General features: G+C 38.3%; 1 protein-coding gene across 4 annotated transcripts in view; it reads right to left on the bottom strand.

Moving 5' to 3' along the window:
* Positions 1-3,603: 3,603 nt before the first annotated feature.
* The window catches only part of fsd1l (fibronectin type III and SPRY domain containing 1-like), a 48,265-nt gene continuing 26,012 nt past the window's right edge, over positions 3,604-25,856 (bottom strand). The window contains exons 7-14 of one of the 4 annotated variants that reach the window (XM_004910850.4): positions 23,293-23,502; positions 20,761-20,859; positions 15,036-15,165; positions 14,410-14,442; positions 10,123-10,223; positions 9,531-9,782; positions 7,337-7,425; positions 3,604-5,809 (exon numbers count right to left, since the gene is read on the bottom strand). In XM_004910850.4, the coding sequence (XP_004910907.1) occupies positions 5,687-5,809; positions 7,337-7,425; positions 9,531-9,782; positions 10,123-10,223; positions 14,410-14,442; positions 15,036-15,165; positions 20,761-20,859; positions 23,293-23,502 (1,037 nt within the window). In that variant the 3' untranslated portion in view covers positions 3,604-5,686. The remainder of the gene's footprint in view (positions 5,810-7,336; positions 7,426-9,530; positions 9,783-10,122; positions 10,224-14,409; positions 14,443-15,035; positions 15,166-20,760; positions 20,860-23,292; positions 23,503-25,856) is intronic. The other 3 variants (XM_004910852.4, XM_004910853.4, XM_002933989.5) reach the window with 3 other exon arrangements.

Genomic DNA, 25,856 nt, shown 5'->3' with positions numbered 1-25,856 from the left:
TGAAGAACAGATTGCAGTTTTATCGTGCTGTGAGGAGTATCAGGGTTGGGTTTTAATTCAGGGTATTGTATGTTTGTTTTTCAGTCTTTATTCTTGTTTAGTTGGTGTGGCTTCATTATCAGCTTTCATACTTATCTGGAGCAGGGAACTCGCCTATAAATGATACAGTGCACAAAACTGGGAGTTTATTTGTAGCCCTCTAGGACATTTTGTGGCATTTTTTTCATCCAGTAATGGATGCTTTTTATCCAGTCACTTCCGAGGTCCTCTGACAAACAGGTTTTATTTTTTAAATCTGTGTTAGCAGCATAGATTTTAACCCAGATTGCAGAGCTAGAAACCCAACATGCAAATTAACACAAATGCACACAAACACAAAAATTTGTTCAAGTTAGCATTTATTTTACAGTTATCAGGATTACAACATAAAATAATACATGTGAGAAACAATGAGGCAATGTTAACAGACATTTGATCCCTGTATAACCTAGAGCAGAGAAGCTCAAATCTAATTTCCAAGCTCCTCAAAAACAGCAACAATTAAGGATGCAACAAGGATGACGTTTGTTTAACAATGTGGCTCATATAATGGTATCTGAAATAGGAACTAAAATAGAATCATTATTTCTTTATTCCTGAGTTACATTTAATAGCTGAAGGTTAAGATTTGGTAGAAGAGGGGTTAAGTTCTTGAATAGCGGAAATGTAATGTACATTTTTGATGTCCTGCTGCAATATGAATGTCCTATTGCAGTGTTATTTACTACGAAGCCTGCTATGGTTATTCTTAGCACCCAATTGTATACTGTGATTCATGTGGAAAAACTACTGAAATGATCTTTAAAGCCCGCTCTTTGTTCTTTAAAGCCAAGTGGTCAAAAAATTCCCTTGTAGAAAACAACATTAGTGCGACTCTACAGGTGTACAGGCTTGAACCACTTTCTCACCGAAAGTACTGCGCCCTCCATTAATGTCCACTTCAACTTACTGCAGTATAAAAATACATCACATCAACGTTTCGGTCCTGGTCTGGGACCTTAATCAAGATGTTACACACAATAAAATACACATATAAGGAACTCCACCCTTTATAGGTAACAAAAGCCCCACCCACACAGGTGAGCACCAGTGAACATACCCCATCAGGCTAAATCAAAAAATACACCCACTATAGACCTGTATTTTTTGGTTTAGCCTGATGGGGTATGTTCACTGGTGCTCACCTGTGTGGGTGGGGCTTATGTATTTTTATACTGCAATAAATTGAAGTGGGCATTAATGGAGTGCGCAGTACTTTCGGTGAGATTATATATATATATATACACGCACACACATATATATAAATATATATGTGTGTGTGCCCACTTCTTCTCAGTAACAGCTATAGTCACATACATTTCATTGTTTAACCTACGCTTAATGACCTTCTCATTTGCAGTTTTTGTACCAAGTGGTAACATTATTACAGACCATGTATGCACAAGGAGTATTTGATTTAAAAAAAAAAAAAAAAAATACAGGTCCTGTGCAGGTTTTTTTCTATTAAAGGCACTGATGTAGCATAGATTAACTAGCACTTTTAAGATTTTTTCCAGCAGAATTCTTACAATGTATTACAATTTTGAACAATTTATGTGCTGCATATGTGACACTCAGCCATAGGTTACTTTTAAAAGTGGTTTATCAAACCATCCTGTTATAATGAAGTTAAAACAATATGAATGAATGGAGAAGGTTGTGAAAAAGAATGAAAATGTAAATAAGTGTATTTCTAATTAATTTGCATTAGATATAGAGAAGATTATCTACATTTAATGCAAAGCCAAGATCATTTCTGTCTCCATTGGTTGTTATTACACAGGTGCCTGTAAATGTAGTGAATATGGAGAGGCTTCTACTTTCCGTGCAATGTATACATACCTTCTGAAATGCTACCCGTCTGATCACTTTATAACCACTGGGCCAGCGGGCATATGAAACCAGTGTGTGCAGTTGGTTTAACAAAACTGATAATTGCCCAAAAGAGGGAGACAAGCCTAACATTTACATTGTACATTGATGGAAAAGCACCTTTTATTTATTACATTGTGTTACAGTTTCTAAACTTCTGCTTCAAAAACAGGGACAGTGTAGCATACACACAGTTTTTATAGCTTTGTCTCAATCATCAGAATTCCTAGAGTGCAGCAGTCATTTGCAATTCCTCAGTAGTATTGTGTTTTACTGTAGTAATGCCTTAGTAATGTTATGTGTATTTGAAATGAAAAGAGAATTAACAATGCCGCTTTATAGGTCCCTGGTAAGGCCTCACCTTGAGTATGCAGTGCAGTTTTGGGCTCCAGTCCTTAAGAAGGATATTAATGAGCTGGAGAGAGTGCAGAGACGTGCAACTAAACTGGTTAAGGGGATGGAAGATTTAAGCTATGAGGTTAGACTGTCGAGGTTGGGGTTGTTTTCTCTGGAAAAGAGGCGCTTGCGAGGGGACATGATTACTCTGTACAAGTACATTAGAGGGGATTATAGGCAGTTGGGGGATGTTCTTTTTTCCCATAAAAACAATCAGCGCACCAGAGGTCACCCCTTTAGATTAGAGGAACGGAGCTTCCATTTGAAGCAGCGTAGGTGGTTTTTCACGGTGAGGGCAGTGAGGTTGTGGAATGCCCTTCCTAGTGATGTGGTAATGGCAGACTCTGTTAATGCCTTTAAGAGGGGCCTGGATGAGTTTTTGAACAAGCAGAATATCCAAGGCTATTGTGATACTAATATCTACAGTTAGTATTACTGGTTGTATATATATAGTTTATGTATGTGAGTGTATAGATTGGTTAGTATAGGTTGTGTGCTGGGTTGAACTTGATGGACAACGGTTTTTTTCAACCCTATGTAACTATGTAATGTGTTACTCACTTTTACTTTATCTTTGAGAAACCCTATAATTATTGGAAGGAAAACCTCAGTCACTAGGGGTTGCCACATTTTTTTTTTAATTTGTTGTCCTCTTGCTCACCTCATAGTCTGGATCAACAACCACAAGAAGACTAGTTTCCCAAAGGGCCGGAAGTCCTATCTGATTCACTGTGTGAGTTCAGGCTTGCTGTATGCACATTACATAACTTTTCCAAAGAGTTGTACGCCCTGCCTGGGAAGCTGGGGATAGATAGTGGTGACCTGCCCTGGAGAAAACCAATCAGTGTGTATTTTAAAGATGAGGCACACTAGCCTCGGGTAAGAGGACACTGCAGGGTGCATAACAAATTGGGATTCTCAATGAGTAAGGTTTTCATTGTCCCTTAAAGAACATCTTTAAAATCCAAATTATTCTTTTACAATATGCATTATTTAAACGAGCTATGGCTAGTATTCATGGTAAAATGCTGTGTGCACTGCAGCGAAAACCTGCTTTTCAGCAACATCTCATCATTTTGCATTGGGTAGTACAACAGTACAACTTTTGGAGGTCTGAAAGCAATTCTCTCTTTACATCATACCATGGTCTTGTCCAAGGATTTTAACATTTCTTTAAAAAAAAAAAAGTTTTAGCTCGCCATGCCTCAGCTGTACAACTGCAATCCTAGTAATCTGGAAATAACACGATGGCCCAGATTCAAATCAGTAAGAACATTTTATTTTATGGTTTGTCCCATAAAAATCAATGGGTGAAATCCAATTTGAGGGGAAAAAACTTTTCTATTAAATTAGTTTTCCCATAGATTTCAACATTGTGATAAAGAGCAAGTTGTTTTTTGAATTGCATCTAGTTCTATGGGAGAATCTGAAATTGAATTAAGAGAGAAGATTTCGTATTGAATTTGTCTGAATACAAATGAAAGCATTAAACTGTTTTTAAATTACATACAAAAAATGTACTTGTAATCTTTTACACATAATTAAAGGAGAGGTTAATCATATAATTAAAAGTGGTTTTTTTTTTTCCTGCCAGGTACTTACATGTTTCTTGCACAATACTGTACCCCTACCTCCATGGGCAGGACATGTTCCCCTTATTTAGGCATAAAAGCTGCCAGGACCTGCCAGGAGGCTCTCTTATAGCCTCAGATGACATTCAGGTAATTTATACTTCCAAGAATCAGGATTCAGAGGGGGTGCTACAAATAATATTTCAGCAACCCTTCTATTCAAAAGCCTATATTTGAAAATTTAAATATTGGTATCTGGAGTGACACTGGGGGGAGGGGGGTAGCTATAGATCAAGGCAAGGTAACACTGTTATTGTTCTTAATACCGCATATTTATAAACATATTCCACATCATTGTAGAAAAGATTAACTTGCCTTCTCCAATTATTGTAGTTGAATAACTAACCATAGCAAATATCCTTTCTATACTTATAAGGTGAGAACAAATGGTTGAAATTATAATTCCAAAAAATAATCAGCCGTCTGCAGAGATCATAACGTGATACTGACATGTCCAGCAAATAAGCCCTATAAAGGGGAACGCCACCCAAACACAGCTTAAGCTTTTCGAAAAGTAAACATAATTTCAAGAAACTTTGCAATATACATCAATTAAAAATATGCAGCCTTTTCATGATTTTTAATGTAATGCTGAAACAAAAGAACTGCTTTGTAGCTGAATTTCAGCATATCAAAATGGTATTTATTCATGTTTTTTGAAGAAACATTGCATAGGTATACATAGGTATATTAGGGGTTTCTGTGTTGTGCAGGGCTCTTTATCGAATTTTAGTTCCCTTTTAAATGTAAACTATGAAAACTTCATGACACTACTGGTCCTTAAAGTGGTTGTTCACCTTTGAGTTTACTATTAGTATGATATAGAGAGTAATATTTTGAGAGTAGGTTTTGTAGTTTTTTCTAATATTTCACTTTTTGTTTAGCAAAATACCTCAGCAACCAGCAACATATTAAACCATTAAAAGAAAATCTCACTCTTTTTACAGTGTCCATGATCCACAGAGAATGCACAATATTCTTTCCAACAAGGACCACCCCACTTGCGAACCATAATTCAGTACTGCACCTGGTAGACAGGATAACTGGAAGGTGTGGTTTTCAACTACAATGACTGGTAAATCTGAAAAACTGAAACTCATCAGAATGCACCTTAGCCAAAATCTCACAAGTGGCACTGCCATTCAGTTTGGTCCTTGGATAGACTTCTCCATTCAGGTGATAGTAAATGCTTTGTTGTTTGTCAGATGGAACACACCATTCTCCACATTGAGGCACTCAAGCATTATTTAACCAAAAAGAGCACCAAATATTCTGTGTATTGTATAAGCCTCAACCTGATGTAACAGACAATAAGAGTAGAAGTTTACATCCCATTTACAGTATTTTACATTCTTCTTTATACTTACACTCTTTATACTTACAAGACATTTAAAACTTTTTTTTTAAATACACATTTGAACTGTGTGGCTAGGTTGGAAAAAAGTCATTATGTGCAGCATGACTGCAATTGAAACCTGTAAGTATGACATCCTACTTATACTTCCAACAACTTCAGTATCTTCTCAGATGGCTTGCAATTGGTATGCTTTGCTGACTGGACGAGCATACGAGCAGGGCACCAAGACGCCACATGACCTAAAAGATCAGTTTGCTTGCAGTTTTGGTGAACAGCAACCAGCATGTTACTACAGAATTAAATGAAAAAAAACTAATAATCCACTCAGAGAAAACTTTTCAACCATATCAGGTTATTGAACAGCGCTGGTTAGGCTGCTAGATGAGCCACTCATCCCATTCTCTGACTTCTGAAGTGTCCTCACAGCACTTGGAACCTGCAGTCCTGTATATAATGTTATTCCACCACACCAAACCTAAATGCAAAGAAATCAGACAATATATTTATTAGGGGTCTGGCATATTATACTCATTACACTCCGACATCATATGCTTAATATTTATTTGACCTATCAGATGATGGGCCAGCAACCACAAAGCTGGGTTCCACCATAAATAGTTTGCCTTTCACAACTGAAGAGATTATTCTGTCAAAAAATATTGTTTTGTCTCCAAGTTTTTTTTACCGTTACCAGGCAGTAACTCCAGGGTCCTCCGGTGTCAACAGGCGCAGCAGCACTTAATTCAAAATGGAAGGCAGAAAGAACTAAGTGTTGTCAAGTGTAACTATACAAAATACATTTTGACGCAAGTGATTTTACGGTTTTGTGGGGACCGCAGCTTAACTTGCAGATGTACATAAGCTCTCTTCTCTATAAATCCTCACCATACAGTATATAAAATATATTTTGATGAAAATGTACCTTAATTTTTTGTACCAGTATGGGATCTGTTATCCAGAAAGCTCTCAATTTCGGGAAAGCCATGTCCCACAGACTATGTTTTAGTTAAATAATCTCTTTTTTTCTGTAATAGTAAAACAGTACTTTGTACTTGATCCCAACTAAATTATTAATTATTGGAGGCAAAACAGTCCTCCTGGGTTTAATTAATGTTTAAATTACAGAAAAGATCCCTTATTGCTAAAACCTCAGGTCCCCATCATTCTGGATAATAGGTCCTATAGTCGTATAACATATTTGGTCTTTTACTGCATAATGTAAAGCACCTGTAGATAATCTCATATCTCTCTACTGGTTATTCATTTTACAGTTATGTCCACCAACATGTTTAAAGTTAATGTACATTTTCTACATGTATTTTAAATTCTCTTATAAAGAAAATTCCATAGATCTATATTTTGCTATGCAAAAAAAACACACAGATATTCAGTAAAAAACTGACCAAGCTATATGGTGATAACATGTTTATACACTTTTACAAATAGGTAAAATACACACTAGAGACCCTTATATCTCTTTTTGTCAAAGAGTATATCCTAAATATATAATGTAATCTGTGGTACTGTAGTAATATTTTTTCTTCAGCCTTATGGTCTTTTAATAAGAACATTTTTTCCCTCCAGCATAGACGGTCGTCAGTGTAACGCTAATGTGCTCAAGTTTCCTACAGCAAAATTCCTCATGTACAGATCAGCTGACTACATTTAATCCTATTAAAATCCCTTTAGCTTTCCTTAGCACCCAGATAACCAAGTCTTTCCTTCGTGTTATGGATGTCTAAGAACACTTTAATAACATGTATCTGAATGAAAAACAGTAAAACTCTTCTCAATGAACAGTTGAAAAAGTAGGAAGCAAATAAGTTAAAAGTCTTTGGTGATTTGGTAAACCTATATTAGGCACCAGTAGCTTGTAAAAGAAATTGTATCTGTTTCCTACTGCCGTAAATATGCCCCTAAAAACATTTTCACAAAAAGACATTATTCACATTGTGCCCCAATTTCCCATTTTTTGAATACAAAAATATTACTTTCTACTTACCATGAATCCTGGGATAATTGGTTGTGTAAATTTTGTTTTAAAACTATATAGCAATTGTTTTGTATCTGCATTATAAAATGCAAGTTGACCTGAAAAAAAAAAAAATAAACATTATAATTGACAGTTTATATTTAATATCATATAGCTTAAACATTAATATCTGTATTTTAAAATATAAGACATCAGACAGGTTATCCAGTCCAATAAACAATACAGGTGCCACTGCTGTCAGCGACTACACTGCTACATCATAAGTATATATTAGGGTTGCCACCTGCCCAGTTTTGACCCGGACAGCCCAGTTTTCGGGAGGCTGATCAGGTCAAAACAGTCTGTCCTGATTTGAAAAACCTGGCAGGTTAGATTGACACAGAGATCAGCCAACCACCACTGCCACCAATAACCACGTCTGTGACATCACTGTCCCACCCTCGATGTCGTGCCCCACCCCCATGATGTCACCACCCCAACCCTGTCCGGAGTTGCTCAGTCTAGAAGGTGGCAACCCTAGTATAGATATTTTCTTGAATGCCAGATATTAAAAAAAAAAAATCCTGTTTGTAGGGAATTCCATTGGTGGAACATGAAAGGATTTACATAAGGGAGACTACAAGTAAAAATGGGTTGCCAACATGTAAACTGTACATGTAAAAATGCAATTTTTGTGTTATTTATTACCAGTGGAGTACTGAATATGCACTGGGCCCTGCTACAAGAAAATCTTTAGAAGGGCCTGGCGCACACAGGTATGTAGCCCCCACTCCCTCCCTGCCCGCTCTTATGTGTGTTCCGAAGTTTTCACGCCCTCTACAAATATTAAGCAGTGGGCATGCATAACTTCAGCAAGGAGAGTGGAACCCCTGTATCCCTGAAGTTTAAGAGTGGCTCCCCATTATCCCTAAAGTTTAAGAGCAATGACACACAAGGAGATCTTAAGCTAAATATACTTTACATGTGGCAATCCTGGGTAATCGTAAGAAAATGACTTCTTACACATTTTCTGGTGGACATGTGAAGATTTTAGTGGATCACTATACCAAGCTATTTTCCAGTGCTTTGTCTTGATTGCCATGTGTGCCATTTCCCTAAGAGAGCTGACTTTAAAATACCTGTACATCTAACCATAAGAATTATTGCCAGCTTTCTAAACTCTGCCTTCACTTAAAGCACTAGAGACTCAGTATAGCAAGGGTGCAAATATTTTCTCACATTACAACTGAACGAAAGACTACTTAGGTATCCGCTTCTCCAATTATCCATTGCACTGAAAATTATCCACTGCCCCAAAGAACACATTTAGTGCAATTTATGAAATATACTTTAAAGGGGATTCCCATGCCTTCTGTCTCAACCCTTTCTCCTTGTAGATTGTAAGCTCTTTTGGGCAGGGCCCTCTTCACCTCTTGTATCGGTTATTGATTGCTTTATATGTTACTCTGTATGTCCAATGTATGAAACCCACTTATTGTACAGCGTTGCGGAATATGTTGGCGCTTTATAAATAAATGTTAAATAATAATAATAATTTAAATGCAAAAAAATGAATTGATTACATTACATTAACATTTATTTATAAAGCGCCAACATATTCCGCGGCGCTGTACAATAAGTGGGTTACATTCATTGGACATACGGAGAATTGATGCAGTCTAAAGGTGGCCATACATGGGCCGATTGTAGCTGCCGATATTGGTTCCTTGGACCAATTCGGCAGCTTATCGGCCCGTGTAGGGGCAGAAAAGATGGCCATACCCGACCGATATCTGGCCTGAAATTGGGCAGATATCAATCTGGCAGGTTAAAAGATTCAGTCGGATCGGGGACCGCACCGGCTCATTGAACTGACTGTGCCATTGCCGCCATTAGTATTCGATCGTTTGGTCCCAGGGCCAAAGGATCGAATTAGCCTACATTTTCCCGATATCGCCCACCCGTAGGTGGGGATATTGGGAGAAGATCCGCTTGCTTGGCGACCTCGCCAATCGTGCGGATCTTAACGTGTATGGCCACCTTTACTGTGAGCACTCTTGCAATTTACCTTCATCTGCAGTTTTTAGCCGTTACCGAGATATTTGCATTTTTAGACTCCTAATACCAGACTTTTAGCTGACAATCAGCAACCTAAGGGTTAATTGAAATCAAGAAGTGCACAGACAGTTAGGGTTGGTGTAGAGTAGAAAGCTATGGTGATTACCTCCATCGAAATCACAGTATATTCCTATTCTGTCTGGGACAGTCATCTCCAATGCTTTGGCCTTGTTGTTGTGCTTTGCAGCAAATGTTGTCTGCAACCAGTTGTTGACGTATAAACACCAGCTGGTATTCGTCTTTCCCAGTTGGTCAAACTTGCCTATTGTTTTATGTGTGATGCCCACACTGTATGATTTGCAGTCCTTCTGGGCTTTTACCTCCCAGTAATGCTGCCCACTTTCAATTGCAGTGTCGCCTATACAAAATAGATTTTAAAAAAAATAAGATACAATACTGATCCAGTCTAGACATTTTCATTTTTGTGATGGCATTTTTTTCGGCTTGCCCTATTTCCAGTACCAAAGTTGTTACTCATACAAAAACAAAAAGATGTGCAGCGCTGTGTATCCTACTCATGATATATAAACAAAGAATTAAGAAAAATTATACATATATACATGTACATAACTATGAACAGGAAACTGCTGCCGCCTCTATTTTGTATCTGATTTACAAATGATTAGTATATTTAGGTGGAAAGGGAGATAAAGCTTGTTTTCCCTTAGAATAATAATTGTTAGATTCTGGATGCTTACCCAAAACTGTGTACGACTCGCCAGTAAATCGGTCTCTGCTTCCCCTTACTGTAGCTGGCCTTGAAGTGACAGATGTTCTTTTTGGTGATGGGGTTCCACTTCTGTAGGACAGAGACAATATGTAATAAAAAAATATGGTAAAATAAATAGAAATAGATAATTAAAAAAAGAAGGAAAGGCATGATCTGTAAACTACAACAGCTGCCATCTTCTTCCTGGATTCTATCTGTGGCCCAGTTTGGGTGAGCATGAGCAGTAAAGTGAAAATTTAAACTTAAAAGCAAAAAGCCAGCATTTCACTCTGTTACACATATGCACCTGGTCCAGGGCCACATTGATTATTAAAGAAGAAGAAGAAGATTGGTGCACTTTTCAGTGAACAGGAGCACTTGCTCAAGTATTGGATTAAAATCACTAGAGTGGTGACTAACATTTTGGCACCCCCCAGTGATTATCCTTTAAAGCTGATGTCAGACGAGGCGTAGGGCGGATATTTTCGGCAAGCGAAAAAACGTTTGCCGAATATTCTGCCCTACGCCTCCTACTTGTGCCTGCACCCGAATGAATAGAATACGCTCGGGTGCAGGCACATGTAGTGGAAATAAGCATAAAAACGCGAGAGTTTGAAAGTCTCACATTTTTATGCGTATTTCGGCTACATGTGCCTGCACCCAAGTGTATTCCATTCATTCGGGTGTGGGCACATGTAGGAGACATAGGGCGGTATTTTCAGCAAGCGTTTTTCCACTTGCCGAAAATATCCGCCCTACGCCTTGTCTGGCATTAGCCTTACATCTGTTTTAAGAATACTACAGCCTTACTATAGAAAACACGAATATGCTGTTTATAGAACACACACAAATGGTGTAAAAATCTTGCAAATTTAAAGTTGCTGAAATTATAGGAGAATTTAGATCTATGTCATTAGGGAATTCCTGCGATAACACTTTGTTCAGGTCTGCATATTAATTGTAGGTGTTTTGGCGCGATTCATTACCAATATTAACATGATTAGCTATTACACAAATCTTAGGTAATTTAGAAATACACCTGGGTGATATGAGCACTTAAAAACATTGCCTACAGGTGTTACTTAGCATTACAATTTAGTAATAAAGCAATGTAAAAATGCCATGTGTGGTCCTTAGGACACAAGTGCTAATATTACTAGACATCTTTACTTTATATTTGGCCGATCTCAAACTGATAACTCTGAAACATTTACTATATGCATGTATTGTCTGCCCCAGATCTGCCCAATGTGCACAGTGATAGGTTAATGACATTCATGCCAGTTGCTGCATACATGGGGCAGTAGCAGGCCATACAGACATTAATCTGCTGGCAGAGAAAATAAATGGGTGCCATTAGCCTAACATATCCCTACACCTTTCAGTATAAATGACAATCACTTCATCTTGATCAGTCAAATAAATGTAATTTCTAAAAAAAACATCAAAAACAACATGCATTTATTGGCAAAAGGGCTTAAAATCAGCCAGGAACAAACAAACGCAGCTTCAGATCAGCACTGAAACATAAACATTAAAAGAATTGTACTTACCAAAAAAAAATATTGCAAACGAAAGCATGAAAAAGAAATAAAGATGCAGCCATGCTAAGACATTTTTTTGGTTTTCCAAAACATATTTTTAAAAGAAAATTTCAAAGGAATTATGCAAATAATAGTGTCACATCAATCAGAGGAGCCCAGTATGGGGTGTTTCATTGCCCAAGACAATCAGGCAGATTGTCCCTCGACATTGTCATAGAAACTGGTCATTAATGGATGACATAAAATGTGTGGAGAAAGCCAAGCCAGCAATTTCATATGCCCAAATCTGCTGCTTTTTAGTTCTTATTTTAAACGTTTTTTAATTTTGAAAGTTTGATTTTGTTTCTATTGTTCACTATTATTATGATTCTTAACATTGGTTCACTTTTGCTTCTGCATTCCATGAATGACCAGTCATCAGGTTAAAACAAATTCCTCTAGCAAACACAATCCAACAGCCTTTAGCACTCAACAGAAAGCATGTCTTGTTTTTAGAAACGTAATTAGCAAATTAAGGGCAGGGATTAGCAAGGTTTATGAGTTAAGCTCTTGCATGCTACAAATGCTGCCAGAATGTTCCATAGTATTACTACAGTAAATCATTTTAGTTCTGTAATAAGCTACTGCTTATTTAGCATTAGGTCAGCCACTGAAAAACAGGTGGACTTTTGCTGCTGAAAAGCACGCACCAAATGTAGATGCTGGAGTGTGTCATTATTTATTACTAAAATGGTATTATTTGAAACATCCAAACCAACCAAGAGTTACTCAGCGTAATCCTATTTGCTGCATATCTGTACCTGTTAAGGTAATGCCATGTGTGGCATCAGGGTAAGAATAAAGGCAAAGACTAAACTATGGGAGACATTTGTTGCAGAGAAAAAGAGAGGGAAGTTTGGTAGGGGAATATATATATATATATATATATATATATATATTCGAACATAAATGGGCCGCTTCAAATAGGACTTATGAAAAAACGCAGTCGTTTATTGCATGTGTAACTGTAACTGATGTTTCGGCTGCTCCTGCAGCCTTTCTCAAAGTGATATATGAGACAGGGAAATTGTAGGAAACACATAGGGTGTAAGGGTTTTTATACAAGCAAAAAAAGGAGGAAAATGAAGCAGAAAGGAGGCAAAACGAGGAGGAGTGTAGCAAGGCAAGTCCAATGGAGTACTAAGGGGTGAAAACATCACAAGCCAAGTGGGGGTAATTAAAGGGGCTAATAAGAACAAAAGGAAATAAGGAGTGACAAGGAGAGACAGAATCAGAGCAAAATAAACAAATGAACAAAGGACAGAGGCACTCCATATAAACGCACAGAAGAAAAAAGTAGGGCATGGTCGAGCAAAGGGAACAATTTGTACGCATTTAGTGAGGAATACAGACAGGTGGAAAGATAGCTAAGAGGCTGCTTGATATAGAAGCAGAGAGGCAAAACCATTTAAAGCGGACCTGTCACCTTAAGAAATAATTTTAAATTGTTTTCTATTGTGTTTGGCATGCAAAATAAACTTTACTTACACTATATAAATTATTTTAATCTTATTTTCTTCAGCCTTGGAATTCACAATTGCAGCAAGCAGGCAGGTGCCATTTTGTGGACACTGTTATCAAAGCAGGCATTGCATCCTGCCGAAATCTTGTTTCTGTGCCAGTATGGGGGGACCTGGTGCCCATAACCAAGCACTGAAGGAGGGGGAATGTGAGGAGGGCAGCAACATCTAAAAGTTCTGAATTGAAAGTGAAAGTAACTGTCTGCCCCACCTCTATGCCTAAGGCATAGAGGCGGGGCAGGCATTATATGATTGACAGCTGGGATTTTAAAATGCTTTTATAATGGGTATGGATGTGGTAATAAAAAAATGATTTTGGGTTTCATGTTTAATTTGAAAAGGGCTTTTATTATACAGCTTTTTATGTCTGGGTGACAGGTCCACTTTAAGATGTTATTCTTGAACCAACAAATGTAACTGTTTTCAGTTGTAATATCTCAGTGCATTGTGCCTGAGCCTGAGGTTTCAGAAAGAGCCAGCGCTACACAGCGCTATTGTTAAATTAAAAAATATGGCTAAAATTAAATATAAGAAAAATCTGCATGTGTTTTTGAAAAACAGATTTCAATGCAGGATTCTGCTGGAGAAGCTCTATTAACTGATGTGTTTTATAAAAACATGTTTTCCCATGACAATATTCCTTTAATCAGAAGCAATTATTCTGTCTGTGCTAATGTAGTTTGACTGATTAGTAATTCACAGGTAGATTTCTTAAACAATAACAAAACTATATAGTTGAAAAATATAGTACCCAAAATGGATGTTATTTAAACTGGTACTTTGTAACCTCACTCTCGGCAGACTGCACAGCTCTGTCAATATAGAACAATGAACACACAAGGGGCCTACGCCTCCTTTTCAGGGCCCCACTACAAAGTATACTGCACTACTTTTTGAAGTCTAAAAATAGGCAAACTAATTGGCACACACTGAGTTTAAAATTTGCATTTTCTTTAAAAATTAAAGATATGATGCAAGTAGAATATATGAAAGGAAAAGGGAAAATGAAAAAGAAAACAGAGATGCATTCTGGTATTAGAATAAGGCATGTTAGATTGGTTTGCATTTAGTATTAGCATACATAGAACATGATTCACTAGGGTTAGCGTTCTAGAGCTTCCAGGAAAAGCAGAAGAGTGCTCCTGGTACTAACTATAACTATGGTATGTTCACCTGGTATTGTTCTTCAGTAACGTGACATGGCCACTGTCAGACAACAGAAATAAGCAAATCTGTAAGTAAATCCGAATGCAAGAAATATGCAAAGATATGCATTCTCCAGTCTGCTTTTGGCAGAAAATACAGTACGCTGCTGCCACTGGCATTCTGGAACACTGCTATAGTCTCAGTTGCCTGGCAAAAGTGTGGGCAACTCTGTGGGTAACTAAGTCCTGGAATAATTCTTTAGGTTTGCTAATAAAATGGTTAGATGGTTGTTAAAGAAAAAAATGCTTAATAATTTGCACTAAAGAATAATGTTTTTTTTTTTTTATTACGAACTACTTAATGCTTGAAATGCTATGAAATAGCCGCTGACTCGGTTTGTACTGATGCATTGTAAGACAAAGTGACAGGAATTCTGGGAACCACGTTACTTGGTATACTAAAAGCTTGTTAGGGGCCGAATAATAAAATGTTTAACACTATTTATCAAAGAGGAGAGAGTTAACTAACATAAATACGCTCAAATCCCAAGTGGCCTGTATGATTTTTCAGTATGCTTTATTGTGGAAAATTATATTTTCTAACAATATCATATCTGACAGGTCATCTGAATTCCCAGGATCGTGCCTCCTTACCTGCCTTTGTTTTCCTTTCCTTTTACTTTGTTCTCCTGACTTTTCCCTCCCGTTGGGTCCCACTCAACAACTGATTCTTCTACTTTTAAGTTAAGATGGGATGATGTGTTGTCAAAGCTAAACATCAGTGCTGTAAGAGAAATAAAGACCAATACAGATATGACAAGTGTAATTCTAATGTAGTTTGGTTGCAATGCTATGTTAGTTGTAAGCAACAGAGGTCTCATTCCTCTCCTGTTTTGGGAAAAAATGCTGTGATCTGCTGAAAAAGGAAAGAGGCATAAAAAAGACTATAGTGTTCCAAACAGAAACAAGAAAAAAAGCCTATTTAACCTCAGGGCTTACACAGTGACTGGTCGAAGTTCGGCTGCAGCTGAAGTGATATGAAGTGACTGGCTGTGTGACTGCTAGCAAACACAGTTACATCTCCTTACTCTCACTATGTCCCTTTCTATCACAGCCTAATTAATATCGTATGGATTGACTTCCTGAGGCTAAACCAGCTTCACATGTGAATTGGTTGGTTAGTAATTCCCCCAAGTCATTTGACATAACTGTGCAAAATGCATGTCACATTCAGAAATGTATTTTATACAGAATACTGCAAAATAACTAAAATGACTATTGTTTGATGTTTTAATTTATTTATAGTAATGCATAAATAATTCCAAATACAGGTACCAGATCTAATATTTGGAAACTCATTATCAAGAAAGCAATGGCATTTTCAATAGAAATCAAAGAGAGAACCTAAAACCTGGAAGCAGTAGGACTGAGCAGTTGAATACCTAAGCTTTGATTTCTCTCTGTAATTAGACAGTAGTGTGTATTAAATAATAACAGCTAGTATAAATCCAAGTTTAAGTCAAAATAATCCTTTGGGGTTTTTAATGTTTAAATTGGACATGTCATTGGATAATTTATAGTCTAAAAAAGTTTCTTTGATTAAAATCATCCAAAAACCCTAATGCAAAAATGCAGCCATTCAACTTTTGCTGGCTGTTCTGCAAGAGTAAGGCTACATAGGCATATTGTCAGCTTGCACTTATCTGCGGGCTGACAATACGCCCGTCTGACCCAACGTTAGGATGCCAGCTATTCCCCATCAGTGGCTCCATGGGCTCCAACAGAGAGAGCTGCAGTTTAGCTAACCAGAGTAAATTTGGTAACTGAAACATTACTATCTTGCATGGATATTGCACAGACAACGTCTAGGGCTCATTTACATTTACTAGGCACAAAATGGGCACAGAATTTCACTAATCATAATTACCTAAAACATATCAAAGGGCTAATTTTTTAATTTTTTTAAGCTTTGATTTTTACATGTATAGCCACCTTTGGTACATTAAAGTGATACTGACATGAAAAAATTACTTTTCAAATTATGAATCTACATAAAAAGTTACCTATAGGTTATGTTGATTTTTTTTCACTGTTAGGGCTGGTTTTGTATGTAATTGTTGCTTGAAGTCCCTAAACCTGACTGTTTTGCCAACCTGACTGTCCATTCTCAGCCTGTCAGTTAAAGATTCTAATGCTAACGGCCTCCTGCTGCACAAATATGGCCACCCCCTCATAGAAGAACATGGGGGATCAGATAAGGAATGGAAAAGCATCAGGAAATACTTTTTTGGCAAAATTATAAAGCTCATGCAAAGACAATGCTATGATAGATGTAAAAAAGGTTTAATTTGTGGTCTCAGTATCTCTTTAATATACTCATCTTTTGTAATTCCAACTGAATGTAACAGATTTTGATCACACCTGCATTAAAATCAAATTGTTTTAAAGGTTTACAAAACATAAAGACATAATTACTGGTTAAAGAGTATGGTATATATGGATATATATATATATATATATATATATATATACACAGTGGCTTGCAAAAGTATTCGGCCCCCTTGAACTTTTCCACATTTTGTCACATTACAGCCACAAACATGAATCAATTTTCTTGGAATTCCATGTGAAAGACCAATACAAAGTGGTGTACACGTGAGAAGTGGAACGAAAATCATACATGATGCCAAACATTTTTTACAATTAAATAACTGCAAAGTGGGGTGTGCGTAATTATTCAGCCCCCTTTGGTCTGAGTGCAGTCAGTTGCCCATAGACATTGCCTGATGAGTGCTAATGACTAAATAGAGTGCAACTGTGTGTAATCTAATGTCAGTACAAATACAGCTGCTCTGTGACGGCCTCAGAGGTTTGTCTAAGAGAATATTGGGAGCAACAACACCATAAAGTCCAAAGAACACACCAGACAGGTCAGGGATAAAGTTATTGAGAAATTTAAAGCAGGCTTAGGCTACAAAAATATTTCCAAAGCCTTGAACATCCCACGGAGCACTGTTCAAGCGATCATTCAGAAATGGAAGGAGTATGGCACAACTGTAAACCTACCAAGACAAGGCCGTCCACCTAAACTCACAGGCCGAACAAGGAGAGCGCTGATCAGAAATGCAGCCAAGAGGCCCATGGTGACTCTGGACGAGCTGCAGAGATCTACAGCTCAGGTGGGGGAATCTGTCCATAGGACAACTATTAGTCGTGCACTGCACAAAGTTGGCCTTTATGGAAGAGTGGCAAGAAGAAAGCCGTTGTTAACAGAAAACCATAAGAAGTCCCGTTTGCAGTTTGCCACAAGCCATGTGGGGGACACAGCAAACATGTGGAAGAAGGCGCTCTGGTCAGATGAGACCAAAATGGAACTTTTTGGCCAAAATGCAAAACGCTATGTGTGGCGGAAAACTAACACTGCACATCACTCTGAACACACCATCCCCACTGTCAAATATGGTGGTGGCAGCATCATGCTCTGGGGGTGCTTCTCTTCAGCAGGGACAGGGAAGCTGGTCAGAGTTGATGGGAAGATGGATGGAGCCAAATACAGGGCAATCTTGGAAGAAAAAGAGTCTGAAAAAGACTTGAGACTGGGGCGGAGGTTCACCTTCCAGCAGGACAACGACCCTAAACATAAAGCCAGGGCAACAATGGAATGGTTTAAAACAAAACATATCCATGTGTTAGAATGGCCCAGTCAAAGTCCAGATCTAAATCCAATCGAGAATCTGTGGCAAGATCTGAAAACTGCTGTTCACAAACGCTGTCCATCTAATCTGACTGAGCTGGAGCTGTTTTGCAAAGAAGAATGGGCAAGGATTTCAGTCTCTAGATGTGCAAAGCTGGTAGAGACATACCCTAAAAGCCTGGCAGCTGTAATTGCAGCAAAAGGTGGTTCTACAAAGTATTGACTCAAGGGGCTGAATAATTACGCACACCCCACTTTGCAGTTATTTATTTGTAAAAAATGTTTGGAATCATGTATGATTTTCGTTCCACTTCTCACGTGTACACCACTTTGTATTGGTCTTTCACATGGAATTCCAATAAAATTGATTCATGTTTGTGGCTGTAATGTGACAAAATGTGGAAAAGTTCAAGGGGGCCGAATACTTTTGCAAGCCACTGTATATACAGTGGTTCTCGAACGTTTGTGAACCCTTTAAAATGTTCTACATTTTTATATGAATGTGACGTAAAACATCAACTGATTTTTAAACAAGCCCTAAATGTAGATAAAGAAAACCTAGCTAAACAAACGAAACAAAAAATGATATATTTGATCATGTATTTATTGAAAAAAAATATCCAATAACATATCTTAGCTTGTGCATATGTTTTCAGCAACACATTACATGTAATAAAAGGAGAAGGAAAGAAAAACTAAGTAAACTTTATCAGAAAGGTCTATGTAAATACAGCCATCAGCACTCACAGAAACGCTGCACTGAGCCCTCTGTCAAAAGAAACAGGATTTCTTGTCTCTTTTTTTCCCTGTGCCAGAGTCTGCGCAGCTCTCTTCTCTCTCCTACTCCCCCCTCCCATAAGAATGCTAAGAACTCCCTTTTCCCCCTTAGGAATGTGTGATCTGAACCACTCAGCAGGAAGCTTCCTCATAGTCTTACAAACTTGGCATGTACAGGGGTCGGGGTCTTGGTGCAGTAGCGAGGCATTATGGGAACTTTCTTTACAGAGCTCAGCATTTTTTTTTTCCTATGAGGCTTCTGATCATATGAACAGGAGAAATATGGGGAGACCTAAGGGCAGTATTGAGAGAACTGAAGGTATGCCTACAGCTTGAGATTAACTCTTTATTAGCCTTTCCTTCTCCTTTTAAGGAGAAGGAAAGGCAAAATCTATAAATGATACCATTCAATAGTGCTACTACTGTTAATTAAAAACGCTATAGTTTTGGCTCTCTTATAGCAAGAATAACTTAGATAAACTTACTTCAAAGTTAACCTCGCTGAAGTGAATGGTGCAGCCATCTTGGAAGTGGTATGCCCACTTCCTTTTCTTCAGTGCACTACACTGCGCATGCGTAACATGCACTCCCCCAAGCGCTGGTGAGTCATCATAGCAACCGAACACTAGCTATTAGTGTGTGCTCATAGTGGGCACAGACGGTCTGAAGGGAGCGCTCCTGTTTGGGCATGCTCCCAGAAGAGGAACATGCACTTGCGCCGCCTACAATGCTGGTCTCAGTGTCTGTGCAGGAGCGATGCATTATGGGAATCCTCTTTACCCAGCTCAGAATTTTTTTTTCTGTTTGGCTTCTGATCATCTGAACGATTGAAATATGGGGAGATTTAAGGGCACTATTGAGACAACTGAAGGTAAGCCTGCAGCTTGAGATTAACTCTTTAGTAGCCGTTCCTTCTCCTTTAACCATATAAAGGTTTTCAAAGCTCCTGTGCCTTCTATTTTAAGTTCAGGTGCTCAGAAAGTGAAGAGAGAGGCAGAGCTCTAATGCTCCAGTAAAGAGGATTACATGAGTGGCCGATACAGAGAAGAAAGAAAAGCCTGCCAATACAACTATGGTAGTGATATGTGATCACACAAGCTGACACATACACAGTAGTTCCTGAACCTTGCTCAGCCCCTACTACTTACATTTTTGTTAATGGTTGGATATAAAGACTGTTTAAAATTGTGTTTGCCAACTCGCGCAAAGGTGAACATCCTCTTTAACATCCTGTAAGCCAATTCTCATTTCTATTTTGCATTCAGCGGGGTAATTATCTGACATGTTTGGGGGCCAGATAAAATATAAAGTATATGGAACCCTTTGATAGGCATGGAGCCAAAAAAATACCTTGAAGTTTGCCAGCATAATGAGTGAGGCAAATAGAAGCTGAGCAGTGAGGCTACGATGCACAGTGAGACATTTGCCTTAAAACATATATAATATATGTTGCCAAAGAACACTTTTTATCTCTGCCATAAAGACTGTCTATATAAAAATAAAAAATGGTTATCAGCTAGCTATATCACTCTTTGTTTTCTGTTTTGTAGTTTGTAAGTCCATATTAGTAGTTTGATATCGCATACCATTTTCAATCCTAATCACTGCCTAGTGGAATACACAGTTGCCTCTGTTACCCATACAAATTGAATTACAAGGTTAAGAACCCATGATGTCTTGGAAAAGGCATACCTAACCTTTTGAGAATTTATAATCTGTTGTGAATTCATATGGCATACTGGAGTGTTCACCAGTCAGTGATATACAGTAGCTCTGCAGGATATAATGTTGTTTTTGTTTTTTTTATGAAACAAAAGAAAGTATATAAATGCATTTGTGCTGAAAATAATACAGTTTATCAGGACGACTTAGTAATACGTGTGCCAGGAGACAGGGAAAAAACAATACCTTTGGTTTCTAACGTGACCGGATCTGAATATTCCCCAGCAACGGCCTTATTGCAAGCTCTTACTCGGAAGTTCATATACTTGGAGTCAAACCTTAAACCTACAAGTAAAAGCACAAGTGAAATATGTAGTAATAATTGATGAATCACCTAATAAGTTTTAGTTACAGTGAAAAGTCTGAAGCTCTTATTACTCACACTGATTAAAAGATAAGAGTCTAATGTTCTGTGTGTTTTTAAAAATAACAGAACAGAGATATCAATGTACAAAAGCATTCTTTCCAAATGTTGCTAAGGTAAACAAGACCATAGCAACCAAATAACTACTGAATTTCCAGACTAGAGAGCTGCAAAACAGAAAGTTAAACAACTGAAAAACCACAAAAAAATAAAAACTAATTGCAAATTGTCTCAGGATATCAATGTCTATGTCAACTAAAAGTTAATCTAAAGGATTTTAACCACTGGAAGAATTGCTTTAAAGCTGCATAACATGGACAGTCAGTCCCCCCTTGCTCTATCTCAGCACTGAATCCAAACAGTAATGAAAGTGCTTTTTCTGCAGCTATCATTTGTGTGTGCTTGGGAAAAATTTTGTGCACGTGCACCATAGAGGGTTAAATCTCTGGAATATAAAAATTTAAGATCTTACCATCCTACCCACCAGGATGGAAGGAAGTCATATAATAAGTACTGGAATGACATCCTGACAAATCCTGCTCCAATTGAAGCACTTGTGTCATTTCACTTATCAGGAGAGTATGCAGCTTCTGAACAAGGATACCTAATTAAAAAAGCTTGGCATACATAAACAGATATGCCCCACCTATTTATACGCCAGCTATGTTGCTATGGGCCAGTGCACCTGGGCATCCTTAGTGCCAGTCATTACAAATGGGGGAGATGTTTAGATGATGTAATGTTCCAACAATAATCTATTATGACTGTATTCATTGGTCAAATCTCAGGTAGAAAATAGTAAGGGCAAAATGTTTATTGTTTCTCTACTAAATAAATAATTGCAAAGCACTTTTAACAAGATGCCAATACAGTATTTATGAATGATCTGAAATAAGCAAAAGCAGCGCTGAGAATCATTTCATACTCCTGGCATTATGTGTTTTCTTATCAAAATCCTTACTCTGTGGGGCAGATTTATGTTTGCTCGAGCCAAAAAAATTTTGGGGGGGAAAAAATAACCAAACAAACCTTGTTAGTTGAAGTATTTTCCACCGAGGGGCTTTCTAAAATAAGAAAAAGTGCTGATCTGCTGTGCATTAACAAACCTTCCCTTAGATGTTCATATAGAGTTTATCTCATAGGTGCACAGTTAGATCTTTTAAAATGCTAATTCAATAGGGCTCCCAACTTATTATATTCATAAACAAACACTAGTTTTTAAAAGTTTGAAATAATCAAGAAATGTGTATCTTTTTTATTTTTTTTTAAATGTTATGGCATCCCCTGTGATGGGGGGGGGGGGCTGTTATCCAGAATGCTTGGGGCCTGGGGCTTTCTGGATAAGGGGTCTTTCTGTAATATGGATCTCCAAACCTTATCTACTAAACATTATTGAAATTTTAAGTAAACCAAATGGGATTGTTTTATCACCAATAAGGATTAATTATATATTGGTTAGGATCAAGTACAAGGTACTGTTTTAAAATTATTAGGTTAAAATGTAGTCTATTGGAAATGGCTTCACGTAATTTGAAGCTTTCTGGAAAACGGGGCCTATACCTGTACTGTATTTGATAAACTGGCCATCACAGCCACCAGGCCCCAATCCTACTGAGCTCTTGAGGAAGTAGCTTCTGGTTAATCTCAGAAAACAAAATGCCTGCAGCCATTTATATCACTGGGATGACCTACAGAAATAACAGGTATGCAAATCTGAAGTTGCCGCAAATGGGGGATTCTTACATGAATGTAAAGACTGATGAGCACAACAAGAAATATAATGCATGCAATGCCTTTGGCAGTACTGGCTATAATTTCTGATCAATTGACTGCTACATTGCTGAGCAATTTCTATCAAAAACAAAAATTTCTGGGTGATTTTAAATGTTTCCACATTGGTTTAGAGCTGAATAGGTTTGAGTATTGATCCTATCATTGTGCCAGCAGCACTGCGCACTGCAGCAGAAAACTGTATTGTACTGTTCTAAGAGTGTTTCGTTTAGCTCCGTAAGCAAATAAATTGTTCCAGTAGAAGCATTAGGTTACCTGCAAAGCCTTGTAACATGAATCTGCATTAGCTATGCATAATGAAACTGAATCTCTGGATTGTTAACAGTGAACAGTGAACTTTATATCCCACTCTCTTTTACATGCTTAACTAGGACAGTCTTTACAAAAGATATTTGTCTTCAGCTGCACTCATGGTTCTGTATGTAATGCGAGTAAAACTCAATCGGCCAAAAACTTCCTGAAATACTATACAAGTTACATAAAAAAAATGATTAATAAGGTTTGCTACACAGACATATGGTAAGTTCTCATAAATATTCCTTACTTCACTTACTTGCACTTACCAGAAAGAGTATATTCAGTGTCCTTTATGTGATCAATCAACTCCCAGCATCTCTCATCTTTAACCCTAGGTAGTCCATCATAGTTAGTCTTCCTATATTCAAGCACATAATGATCAATTTTGCTATCTTCTTCAGTCATTCTCCATGCCACCGTCACACAGTTGTCTGCCACAATGCAGTCTGCTGGATCAATTTCAGGTGCCTTAGGGACTGCAAAAAAATAATATTTGAATGTGTCACTGCTCAGTAATATGGTGCTTTCCATTTGTGCAGCTATTTAACTTATAACATCAAAGGCACAGAAAGGGTATGCAAAACTTATCACAGCCTTCCATTTTCAGGTAGCCAGGATGCTACAGTATAATGTTGTAAAAGGAGAAGGAAAGGTAAAAACTAAGTAAGCTTTATCAGAAAGGTCTATGTAAATACAGCCATAAGCACTCACAGTAATGCTGCACTGACTTCTCTGAAAAAAGATACCGTATATACTCGAGTATAAGCCGAGTTTTTCAGCACAAAAAATGTGCTGAAAAAGTCACCCTCGGCTTATACTCGGGTATAGAGTATGGTAGATTTAAAGATGGCATTCGTTGCGCATGCACCCCCCCCCTGTATGCCCGTACCCCCGTGGAAGAACGGAAGCGCATACAACAGAGTGCGCCGTCCGTCAACTAAAATCCACAGCACACAGCACCTCAGTGCGCAAATGTGCGTAACAATAGCCCAGTTCTGCTTTCCCAGTTTAAGATAAACTGGGAAAGCAGAACTGGGCTATTGTTACGCGCATTTGCGCACTGAGGTGCTGTGGATTTTAGTTGACGGACGGCTGGCAGTTCATCCAGGGCGCACTCTGTTGTATGCGCTTCCGTTCTTCCACGGGCCCAGAAATAGGACATTTGGAGGTTCGGCACCTGAAACAGGAAACGGTTTACATGCTTTCCCAGCTTGCTGCGGGTGGGCTTCCCTTCTGTCTAAGCTCCGCCCTTCCTCCTGACAGTGATCATGGCGCCGGTGTACAGCAAGTAACTGACTGCCCGCAACTCGTCTGTAGCTGGCGCTGCACTTTTCCTGCTCTACCTGATAAGCAAGTGGAGGGGGGCAAGCGGGTAAGATGGTTGTCTGTGTGTGGGACGCAACGCGGGGCCCTGATTGGACAGTGTCTTACTTTAACCTTTTTCTCAGGGGGCATTCCAGGCCATGACTAAAGAGGTCTGTTCCACACCTGTGCCATACAGGTATTTCAGGGGGAAAGGGATGGGGTGTTAAAGAAGTGCAACAACCCATTGCTGTTATTCACTTTTTTTGCTGAGTTCTGTTCTCATATATATCTACTGTTAACTGTTACTGTTAAGAGGCCAACGTGTGCTTTACTCACAGGCCAAGCCAATGGAAGAGGCAGCAGGCACTGATTTGGGAATCCGCCTATATGGTACCCTCAGCAGGACATTGGGGCAGAAAAACAGAATTTACCAAAGCTTGCCAGTTGCTTGGATTTTCATCTTATCATTACTTAGTATGGCAGCTTCCTTAGCCTTCCCAAACTTGCCTGACAGTTGAAAAAAAAAACTTAGCAGTAGCTGCTGTATTTCCCCTCGGCTTATACTCGAGTCAATAAGTTTTTCTAGTTTTCTTAGGTAAAATTAGGTACCTCGGCTTATACTCGGAACGGCTTATACTCGAGTATATACGGTAAGTTGTGTCTGTAATTCCTGAGCCAGAGACACGCAGCTTTCTGTTCTCTGCTCTTTCCTGCTCCCCCCTCCCTCAAGAATGCTAAGAACTCACCCCCCCCCCTTAGGAATGTGGATCTGAGCCAATCAGCAGAAAGCTGACTCATAGGGGCCCATTTACTTACTCACGAACGGGCCGAATGCGTCCGATTGCGTTTTTTTCGTAATGATCGGTATTTTGTGATTTTTTCGGAAAATTATCGCGACTTTTTCGTTACCAATGCGATTTTTGCGGAAAAACGCGAGTTTTTCGTAGCCATTCCGAAAGTTGCCATTTTTTCGTAGCGTTAAAACTTGCGCAAAAAGTTGCGATTTTTTCGTAGTGTTAAAACTTGCGCAAAACGTCGCGCCTTTTAAGTTTTAACGCTACGAAAAAAGCGCAACTTTTCGCGCAAGTTTTATCTCGTTTTATCGCGCAAATCGTATTGGTAACGAAAAAGTCGCGATATTTTCCGAAAAGTCGTAAAGGCGCCGAAAAAAATCGCAAAAAATACGAAAAAGTCGCAAAATGTTCGTTTTCCAATCGGAATTTTTCCAATTCGGTCGCAATTCGTGTCTTAGTAAATCAGCCCCATAGTCTAACTAACTGAGCATGTTCAGTTTGGTCTCGTTGTCTGTGCAGGAGTGAGGCATTATGGGAACTTTCTTTACACATCTCAGCGTTTTTTCTTCCTGTTTGGCTTCAGATCTTCTGAACAGGTGAAATATGGGGAGACTTAAGGGCACTATTGAGACAACTGAAGGTATGCCTGCAGCTTGAGATTAACTCTTTAATAGCCTTTCCTTCTCCTTTAAAAGCTTGCCTTTTTATTCAACAGCCTACTAACCCAAAAT

The sequence above is a fragment of the Xenopus tropicalis genome, chromosome 1 (genome assembly GCF_000004195.4).
Source record: "Xenopus tropicalis strain Nigerian chromosome 1, UCB_Xtro_10.0, whole genome shotgun sequence".
NCBI lineage: Eukaryota > Metazoa > Chordata > Amphibia > Anura > Pipidae > Xenopus > Xenopus tropicalis.
This window is presented reverse-complemented; position numbering and strand designations above follow the sequence as displayed.